The following is an 11230-nucleotide window of genomic DNA, read 5'->3' as shown; positions in this document are numbered from 1 at the left end:
TATTAGATCAGCTAATCCATCTGTTCTCTGTGGTTTATTAATGACAAAGCATTGTGCTGCCAATTCCTACTGGAGTTCCTATGTTAAAGGGGACCTACTGTTGGCTCAGAATGTGGACATGATTTCACTGATGCATCTGATTGATAATTAGGATTCCATTGAACTGTCAAATTGGCTCTTTAGCCTCACCACTTAGCCTATGGTTGATGTTGGTCACAACACAGGCGGAGATGCCCGTGGAGACCACAACCTCATACTGTGCTATAGAGTGTTCCTTTAAGTCTGGTATAGTACAGGATTGTGAAGGTTTGACTGTATAGATAGACACTACTGTTGTTGATTCGCCAATCGATGTGTGTGAATATGTATTTTCTCTACCAGTTCTATAAAGTTCAGAGTTTCAGCTGCTATCACAGTGAGTGTGGGGGGAACATGAAGTTGTGTAGAGGGCTCTCCTCCTCTCTAATCTTGCAGGGTTTAGTAGTAGTCGTCATAGTCCTTGGGGTTGAGGCAGTAGAGAATGGCCCCTCCAAAAGAGAAGATGGTGGCCCCCCAGGCGAGGCCATAGCCCCAGTTGAACTCGTGGTATATCCTCAGGCTGACCGTCTCAATGAACTTAATGGGGTAGAGGATCAAACCGCAGACCTGGAGCACCACTGTTAGGGAGAGAGGAGGATGTGAGTGAAGGAGAGAAATGGAGCACATGAAATGAAAAGAAAATAAGAGAATAAGGAAGATTCAATACTGTACCTGCAGCGAACAGCATGACAGCGATGGGTCTGTAGCAGTGGCTCCTGGAACCGACACACACTGACACCAGGGCCACCAGGAAGGAGAACAGGATGAGGGCTGCACCACCCAGCAACAGGACCAGCGTGGCAATCTGCCAGTCTGAGAGAGAGGGGGGGGGCACACAGCCACAGTGAAAAATGGCACAGCCACCGACATGAAAGTCATGCAGGTGAAAAATCACATTGCACACACACCATCTGGTAACAGAGTGCTTCCTATTCCTCATGGGTATAGGAAGAGTATTCTGAGAATTTGACAGAGATTTGCCAGGAAAATGTTTTCGTGGGGTTATAAGCCTAGTGATCCATGTTTACAGTGTGGTGTATGGTCCAAGAATGTTAACCCTGCACTAAAATCTGATCTTTACCCAACGCAGAAGAATGGACGAAAACGAACACACGCATGCGCACACAGACACACACACTTTCTCTCTCTCTCACACACACACACATAGGCGCTCTCTCCGTCTCTCACACACTCTCACTGCTAGGCTTCTTAATGAATCCCAGTGCAGCAGCAGAAGTAGACAAAGTAATTATCTGGGTGATTATGGTAATAGGTATCCATCCTGCCTGCCCCATGCAAAGTCAGCAGCAGTCTCAGCGTTTCATTCAGAAGAACTGCAAAACATTCAACTAAAGTAGAGACTAGAAATAGCACTCGCTGGAATGCTAACAGGGATAGGAGAGGGGGCTAGAGACACAGAGGGGGTTGAGAGAGAGAGGCAGAGAGAGCTACTAGCTAGGCCTACTATATCGAGCCACTTCACTACATGTATGGAATGAAAAATAATCTTGGTAGAATAAAAATGTTGGTGGGTTGAGGAATAAGGGATAGATATGGTATAGAATGTAATAGGCGGTATTTGGGGAGAAAGCTTGGATACAATGTGCTGGGTGGTGAAGTTTCCCATCTGTGCAGATCTAGCATCAGCCATAAGTGGGGGAAATGCAAAATGACCCAAGAACAGCGTCTACTTGGACAAACTTCACCCTACACGATAGAATGTTAACAAGCTTAGTCTCACATAGCTAGCTGCTAGACCAGGGTTCGGCAAACTTTTTTGTGTGGAGTGCCAATTTACCCTACCATTTCTAATGATCTGCGTGCCAGTTATGATTTTCATATGTGCATTACAACTCATTGTGTCTATTGAATATCTAAGTGCCCACAAACGGAAGAATTCCATAGTTCGCTAAACAGAGGCGCTGTCCATTAGCACCACGGGCTTGATCTTGGAACACAGATTGTCTTGCTGAATGATAATGACATTTAACCACGGGGTGGCCAATCTTATCTTCAATCAGCTCTGCGAATCCTTTATGTTTCCCCACCATAGCGAGGGCACTGTCAGTTGTAATAGCGAATATGTTTTTAATATCGACACCTCTCTCCTCGAAATGATCTGTGAAGGCTTTTGCTACATCTTCCCCCTTAAGTAGTACCATGCATGGGTTTTAGACAAAGCAGCTCCTCACGTACCTGCTCTGAGTCACAGTACCGTATCTTGCAACAACTGCCAGACGTGGAATGTCATTCACATCCACACTCTCATTAACAGCCAACTAAACACAGGTGTATCTTTTAACGCAACAGTTTTCTGCTCCTTTACAATCATCTCGGCAACGCGCCTTTCAACAGTTCTGGCAGACACAGGCATGTCTTTATCTTTGAGATGATTGTGTCTTTGTTAGGCAATCCATCAAATAAAACCTGCGAACTACTGAGGAAAGCCTCCTTAATATATTCCCCATTAGTAAATGGTTTTCCATGTTTAGCAATGCACTGCGCAATTTTGTAGCTCCTCTGTAGCTTGATTCTTGACTGCATGTAGATTTGTAAACACACTGCTTTGCTTTTCATACCTGGACATGGCCCTCTTGATTCCTTCAGCCTTGTCCGCCTCATCCATGTGTGAAGTTTTTCTCATGTCTCGTTTCAAAATGACGCCGTACACTTGATGTCCAACAAACAACAGTTTTACAACAGAGAGCGCAAACAAACCGGTCCTTCAGTAAAACAAATCCATATCCCTTTGTCCAAGAGGCAATAAACGAGGGGACATATGCCTTATTTTTCTTTGCTGATTACATTTTTCGCCCTGAACTTTTTTAAATAAAAGAAGGCTTGCTAGCTGCTAGCCATGTGAAAACGAATCTCTCATCTTCAGTGCTGCCTTGGTTTTGAATTTCGCGGGAGAGGCGAGGCGAGGGGGGTCGTCTTGCGCTGAACTAATAATATGAAACTCCTGCAAAATCATGAAATTCCATTGGCTAAACCAGGATTGACATATCTTGGGAACTACAACATTTAGACATTTAGGCGTAGACACTTATCTAACAGGCTAGACTGTATGGGAGGTATACTGGCATCTAGGCACATAAGACTGAGTGGGCTATGAGGACTGATGGACTGCTGAGTGATATAACTGTATAATTGTTGGGAGTAACAGTCTAGATTCTTGTTCATCAACAATCTGTGTGCTGGGTGGGGAAATGGTATATGTAAACAAACAAGGGATGTTATGATGGGGTTGTTGATTACCTTTTAGAAATATATCTTATCAAAGTAAATACCATCACAGAAAAGGGTTTGGTTTCTAATTATAAAATATGCTCAAATAGTTAGACATAAAGAAAAAGTCAGATTTAATACGTAATCACACAATGTTCATTACAATCACAGCTAAACAGATTAATGCATGGCAAATTATTTCCCTCTATAGCAATGCGGGAATCATCAAACCAGTCGACAATGAGAGAATGTGACAGTGTGTAAGCCGCTTAAACTACAGTTCCCACCCTTGTCGGGGGGAACTTCATTCCACAGGCTGAGCTGCTCAAACACAAACAAACATTCACTTCTTTGACCAAATATGGCTTCTACGATTTAGAGTTTTAAAATGGTCCTGTCATCACAGGAAGCTGAAGGGAACCCACAAAAAGCAGAGCTCCGGCTCCCTTCAGCCTCAGTGCTTTCACAACATGCGGTACTGACTTGCAACGACCCTTGACCTCTCATTTGCAGCAACCTCACTGGCTGCCTCTCCGACCGCAGGAGCTACACTAACTCCTGTTCGTCTGTATCTAATCATTCCGGTCATTTTATAGTCGTTTCGGTCATTTCTTCCCTATCAGACTGCAACTGAAATTGCAGGAGCTACTGCGGTTATTATCAGTCTGTATCAGTTGTGTAACAGCAGGATACAGAAACTCATTTCAGCAGCTCAGATATTTGGAATGGACCCACATGCTCTGTGCGAGAAATACAGCCAGAAGTCTCAGTGCTTGAAGGACAGGAAGCGCTAACTATTAATCTGGGGTTGAGTCACAAATGGCACCCTATTCCCTATGTAGTGCACTACTTTTGAGCTCTGGTCAAAAGTAGTGCACTATATAGGGAATATGGTGCCATTTAGGACGCATCCTAGGTCCTGTATGATGACAGATGGAAATGGTGATATGCAAGATCCAATCTGATCGGTAATTACATCTCCCTGTGTGTATTTTAGGAGCAGCCATCCCTGTTAATCAAAAAATCCGGATTGGCCTTCAGGGTGCCTCTCGGCCTGAGACAATAGAGGGAATAACTGTGCAATTTTTGTTGTGGCCCCGGACAAACACACCTGATTCTACTTGTCAACTAATCATCAAGCCCTTGGCAAGTTGAATCAGGTGTTTTTGTCCGGAGCTACAACAGAAATGTGTGCTGTTGGGAGTACTCGAGGACCGGAGTTTGGAAACACTGCCATAGGAGAAACCTTTTTAGTTCCAGGTAGAACCCTTTTGGGTTTCATGTAGAACCCTCTGTGGAAAGGGTTATTTTACTCGTTATTGTTATTCACTGTATTTCTTGTGTCACTATTTCTATAAAAAAAAAAGTACATCTTTATCTTTAACTCTGCATTGTTGGAAAATCAAATCAAATTGTATTTGTCACATGCGCCGAATACAACAGGTGTAGACCTTACCGTGAAATGCTTACTTACAAGCTCTTAACCAACAATGCCGTTTTAAGAAAAAAAGAGTTAAGAAAATATTTACTAAATAAACTAAAGTAAAAAAATAAAAGAGTAACAATAAAATAACGAGGCTATATACAGGGGGTACCGGTACCGAGTCAATGTGCGGGGATACAGGTTAGTCGAGGTAATATGTACATGTAGGTCAGGGTGACTATGCATAGATAATAAACAGTGAGTAGCAGCAGCGTAAAAAGGGTGGGAGGGGGTCAATGCAAATAGTCCGGGTAGCCATTTGATTAGCTGTTCAGCAGTCTTATGGCTTGGGGATAGAAGCTGTTAAGAAGCCTTTTGGACCTAGACTTGGCGCTCCGGTACCGCTTGCTGTGCGGAAGCAGAGAGAACAGTCTATGACTAGGGTGGCTGGAGTCTTTGGCAATTTTTAGGGCCTTCCTCTGACACCTCCTGGTATAGAGGTCCTGGATGGCAGGAAGCTTGGCCTCAGTGATGTACTGGGCCGTACGCACTACCCTCTGTAGCGCCTAAACCGAGCAGTTGCCATACCAGGCGGTGATGCAACCAGTCAGGATGCTCTCAATGGTGCAGCTGTATAACTTTTTGAGGATCTGAGGACCCATGCCAAATCTTTTCAGTCTCCTGAGGGAGAATAGGCGTTGTCGTGCCCTCTTCACAACTGTGTTTGGACCATGATACACTCTAAAAATTAGGGGTTCAACAAGGGTTCTTCAAAAAACCTTAGGGTTCTTGGCACTAAAAATGGCCCCCAAAATGTTCTTCCAAGAACCCCATAGGAGGTGGGGTTCATCGAGGAACCTCCTTAGTTGGTGGGGTTCTTGCGGGAGCCTAACTGCCCAACTGAAAAATTTGGATTTGAATTTGAAAGGACAGCATGTGCAGGCACTTAACTGAAAAATGTAAATATCTCCTCAATTTAAGGTAAGGTTTGTCCCTTGTATAATCTAAATTGATATTGTTTTATATTTGTGCAAATCTTTCTAAAACAGAAAATTGACAATTCAATGGATATCAATCAACAAAGAGGTAAGAATATGTAGGCTATAAGAATATGTTGAAGGCTAGCTGTATTGGGTGCAGATGTCTGAACTGCTCACTTTTGTGTCTGTGTCTGCAGGTATACAGGCGAGGAGGCATACAAAGGTATCTCAATTTGTATTGGTATGTTATGCTGATCACATTTACCATCCTCCTCCCTTACCTCTTCAATGACTATCCCATAGGCCTCTACATTATGGACAAGGTATGTGTATGAAAACCATTATCAAAACAGTTTTTTAAATTCACATTCACCACAAAAACCAAGGTATGAATTCTGTTGTGTGCATGTTTTGTTAATCATCAATTACAAACAAACAAAAATGTCATCCTCCCTACACCTCTGATGAATATAACATAAAACCTGTTCAATCACCATGCACTGCAAAATCATTCTGGCTATGGATACGGAGAACATCGACACATTAACATCATCACGCCAGAGGATATATCCATTGGACTTGGGGCTCTGCTGGGAGTTTACCTCATTTAGATTTTTTTATTCTGCTTTGCCACTAAAATCATAATAAACACTGAGAACTAAAATATTGTGTTATTGTTGTTATTGTTATGCGTAGAATTAATAATAATAATAGGGGAGGGGGGGTAGTTCAAAAATTAACCCCAAAAGGTTCTTCAAGGATCCATTAAAAGGGGTTCTTTGATGAACCCTTTTAAAGGGTTCTTCGAATAACTTATAGGGGTTCCCCCACAGTTTCAATTTGAAGAACCCCTAAAGGATACTCCAGGAACCTTTTCTTTTTAAAGTGTAGTTTGTTGGTGATGTGGACACCAAGGAACTTGAAGCTCTCAACCTGCTCCACTAGAGCCCCATCGATGAGAATGGGGGTGTGCTCGGCCCTCCTTTTCCTGTAGTCCACGATCATCTCCTTTGTCTTGATCACATTGAGGGAGAGGTTGTTGTCCTGGCACCACACTGCCAGGTCTCTGACCTCCTCCCTATAGGCTGTCTCATCGTTGTCGGTGATCAGGCCTACCACCGTTGTGTTGTTGGCAAACTTAATGATGGTGTTGGAGTCGTGCTTGGCCACACAGTCATGGGTGAACAGGGAGTACAGGAGGGGACTAAGCATGCACCCCTGAGGGGACCCCGTGTTGAGGATCAGTGTTGTTGCCTACTCTTACCACCTGGGGACGGCCCGTCAGGAAGTTCAGGATCCAGTTGCAGAGGGAGGTGTTTAGTCCCAGGGTCCTTAGCTTAGTGATGAGCTTTGAGGGCACTATGGTGTTGAAAGCTGAGCTGTAGTCAATGAACAGCATTCTCACATAGGTGTGTTCCTTTTGTCCAGGTGGGAAAGGGCAGTGTGGAGTGCAATAGAGATTGTGTCATCTGTGGATCTGTTGGGGCGGTATGCAAATTGGAGTGGGTCTAGGGTTTCTTGGATGATGGTGTTGATGTGAGCCATGACCAGCCTTTCAAAGCACTTCATGGCTACAGACGTGAGTGCTACGGGTCAGTAGTCATTTAGGCAGGTTACCTTGGCGTTCTTGGGCACAGGGACTATGGTGGTCTGCTTGAAACATGTAGGTATTACAGACTCGGTCAGGGACAGGTTGAAAATGTCAGTTAGTCCACACCTGTTGTTTACGAAGCATGTGACAAATAACATTTGATTTGATTTATTCTACAAGGAACTGAAAAAGGGTTCTACCTGGAACAAAAAGGGTTCTACCTGGAACCAAAAATAGTTATTCAAAGGGTTCTGCTATGGCAGGGTACCCCAGCTGGCGGCCCCGCCGGCAGAATGTGGCCCGCGGGTGATTCCCCCCCCCCCCCGGCATTCAGTTACTGTTCAATTGAATGTTAAAATGGGCAAAATGACTGACCTAACCGACTTTGAGCATGGTATGATCGTCGGCGCGTGGTTCCAATATCTCAGAAACAGACGGCCTCCTGGGCTTTTCACGCACGACAGTGTCTATGGTTTACCGAGAATGGCGCGACAAACAAAAATCATCCAGTCAGCAGCAGTCCTGTGGCCGAAAACAGAATGGCAAGAATCGAGCAAGCTAACAGGCGGCCCACAAAGACGCAAATAACAGTGCAGTACAGAACGGCATCTCAGAACGCATTTCGGAACTTGTCGGTCCTTGTCACGGATGGGCTATTGCAGTAGATGACCACACCGGGCTCCACTCCTATCAGCTAAAAACAAGAAGAAGTGGCTCCAGTGGGCACGCGATCACCAACACTGGACAACTGAGGAGTGGAAAAACATTGCCACGGTTCCTGTTGCGTCATTCTGAAGGCAGAGTCAGGATTTGGCATAAGCAACATGAGTCCATAGCCCCATCCTGCCTGGTGTCAACGGTACAGGCTGGTGGCGGTGGTGTAATGGTGTGGGGAATGTTTTCCTGGCACACGTTAGGTCCCTTGATACCAATTGACCAACGTTTGAATGCCACAGCATATCTGAACATTGTTGCTGACCAGGTGCATCCCTTCATGGCTATAGTTTACCCTTTGTAACATGGATACTTCCAGCAGGATAATGCGCCATGTCACAAAGCATGTATTGTTTCAGAATGGTTCTAGGAACATGACAGTGTGTTCAGTTTACTTAAGTAGCCTGCACAGTCCCTAGACCTCAACCCAATAGAGCATCTTTGGGATGAGATGGAATGGGCTGTTCGCAGCATGAATGTACCGCCGTCAGATATGCACCAACTGTGTGATGCCATCGTGTCAGTATGGACCAACATCCCTGTGGAGCGTTTCCGACACCTTGTAGAATCCATGCCCCGAAGAATTCAGGATGTTCTGGAGGCAAAGGGGGGTCCGACCTGGTACTAGATGAGTGTACCTAATAAACTGGCCACTGAGTGTATGTGATAGTATACAAATGTAAGCACGGTTTGAAATGATTATATTTTATATCTGTATGTTATATCTGTTTGGGCTTCTTGCGGTCAATTTGCAATCTACAAATTATTTGTAATTATGTTCCGGCCCCCTTACCATCCACTCAAGAAAAAAAAAACGGTCCGTGGCTGACTCTAGTTGATGATCCCTGTCCTATGGGGACAGCTGATGAACCTTTTTAGGTTCTAGATAGCACCTTTTTTGGGGGGGGGTATTTTACCCCCTTTTTCTCCCCAATTTCGTGGTATCCAATTGGTAGTTAGTCTTGTCCCATCGCTGCAACTCCCGTACGGACATGGGAGAGGCGAAGGTCGAGAGTCGTGTGTCCTCCGAAACACAACCCAACCGAGCCGCACTGCTTCTTGACACAGTGCCCACTTAACCCGGAAGCCAGCCGCAACAATGTGCCGGAGGAAACACTGTACACTTGGCAACCGAGTCAGCGTGCACTGCGCCCGGCCCGCCACAGGAGTCGCTAGTGCGCGATGGGACAAGAACATTCCTGCCGGCCAAACCCTCCACTATCCTGGACGGCGCTGGGCCAATTGTGCGCCGCCCCATGGGTCTTCCGGTTGCGGCCGGCTGCGACAGAAGCACCTTTTATTCTAAGAGTGTATGTAGGTATTAATATGATGCCATTTGGGATGCAGCCTGAGTCTCATATTCCCCCATCATCACCTCTGACTGAACTAGAATCAGTGCTAATAATGATGAGTACTGCCTGTTTAGTGCTCACACACTCGCTCCACATTCGTTGCGCCCCTCTCACTAGACTGGCATCAGCACAAAACATTCTCACAGAGACACTCCATATTCCTGAGACTGTGTCAACCCCTGCATGTTTTGTATCTGACCCGACCTCTGCCCTGTGTGTGTGTGTGTGTGTACGCGTGCGCATGATAGAGAGGGTAATAAAGAGAGAGAATGTGTGTGTGTGCTTGAGTGTAATATCCAAATGTCATCCATTTCCATTTGTCATCTGCATTAATGGAATGTTCTTTGGCACAGACATATAGGACATGAATAAACATGCACATCTATGCACAACAACCCTGCAGAACTCATTATTGAGTGTACCAACCTGGTCATTTCAACACTAACACAATTTGTTTAATGTCCTGGGCATGACACTGAGAAAACCTGGATATTGGGGGAAGAAACTGACGGATTACTGTGAGTCAAATCAATATGTAAGCCTAGTGCAAGGCCAGCCTGAGGAAATGAGCAGTTTGTTGTGTGCAGTTAATGTGGTATGCTGGCTGCTGCTGACACAGAGACTCCAGGTCTTTATAAGGAATCAAGCTGCACTTTGTCTCAGAGTGACTGTGGGAAGAAGCAGGGCCAAAATCACCCTCAGTTACTCATCACAGAAACAAAACAGTGTTGTCATACAAACAAAAACACTTACTTAATGCCTGCACAACAAACAGGACAACAATCAGCAGCCCACATTTGTTTTGATAAAAATAAACATTAAACACACTTGGTGTAATAATCGAAATACAGATTGTTTCTACAAATGCTTCCGTGCTGGATGAAAAATAAGTCCCCTTTTCTGAAGGAAAGACAGCATTTCTCGAATGCGGCACTTGTTGTCCTGGTTACACTTATCTCCCGGAAGGATATTTGGATCTCTGGGAAGTTCGGTTCTCAAAGTTGCCCTCGCTCCATGGCCGGCGGAGGAACCCCAACAATGGCTGATTTTGTCGGCAACAAAAGCCTAATAAAACCCCAGCTGGACCGCCGCTTGCAAGGCAAAATTCCCACGTAATTTAGTGGCACGCTGGACAAATAGAAAAGAGTGTAACTGAGAACTGAAGTTGATAAAGACTGATATCATTATATTATAAGTATTCCCTTTACTTTGAAATAAACTATTTTAAACTTTGAAAAGACAGCTGTTTTAGAGCGCACACATCTTACATTTGATAACAGATAGTCTAAACTGAATGCGGATAATCTATACTGAGAAAATGATGCTCCTGCTATCTCTACCTTTTAGCCCCATCATATATTGTTACTGAGCAGAGAGAAAAACAGTGTTTGTGCTGATGCACCAGTGGACTCAGCAGCAGGGGGCCCTTTGTCATCTCTGAATTAATATGCATCTCAATGGATGCTTTGAATATTACTGTGGGTACCAAAAATATCCCCAAAATGTCCCCAAATGCCCCCAAAATAGAACCCTATCACCTTTTCCCTAAACACAATATAGATGCATATGCACAATTTGAACAGTTAAAACACAGTAATAACTGTTGACTTTAGTAAGCATGAGGCAGGTCTCTCTCACCAGTCTCGAGCGTGGTGTTGCACTGCCATGTGTCCGAGGTGACAGGCTTCCAGCAGGACTCCCACAGAGACAGGTAGTACTGGTTATCCGCCGTTACCCACGCGGGGCTCAACACGGCCCCGATATCCAGACAGAGCGCAAGGAAGACGCACACCAAGCCAACCAACTTCAGGGGCGTCAACGCCGACACGCGCACTTCCTCAGTTCCACTCCCGGATGAAGCCAT

General features: G+C 44.9%; 1 protein-coding gene across 1 annotated transcript; it reads right to left on the bottom strand.

Annotated features, from left to right (window-relative positions):
- Positions 1 to 11230, bottom strand: LOC311130574 (transmembrane protein 47; the record flags this gene model as incomplete). The annotated part of the gene is made up of 3 exons (XM_084163341.1): positions 1 to 656; positions 751 to 891; positions 11005 to 11230. The coding sequence occupies 3 exons, from the start codon at positions 11228 to 11230 to the stop codon at positions 478 to 480; spliced, it is 546 nt and encodes a 181-aa protein (XP_084019467.1). The 3' UTR covers positions 1 to 477.

The sequence above is a fragment of the Coregonus lavaretus genome (assembly GCF_964263955.1).
Source record: "Coregonus lavaretus genome assembly, chromosome: 6".
Lineage (NCBI taxonomy): Eukaryota > Metazoa > Chordata > Actinopteri > Salmoniformes > Salmonidae > Coregonus > Coregonus lavaretus.
This window is presented reverse-complemented; position numbering and strand designations above follow the sequence as displayed.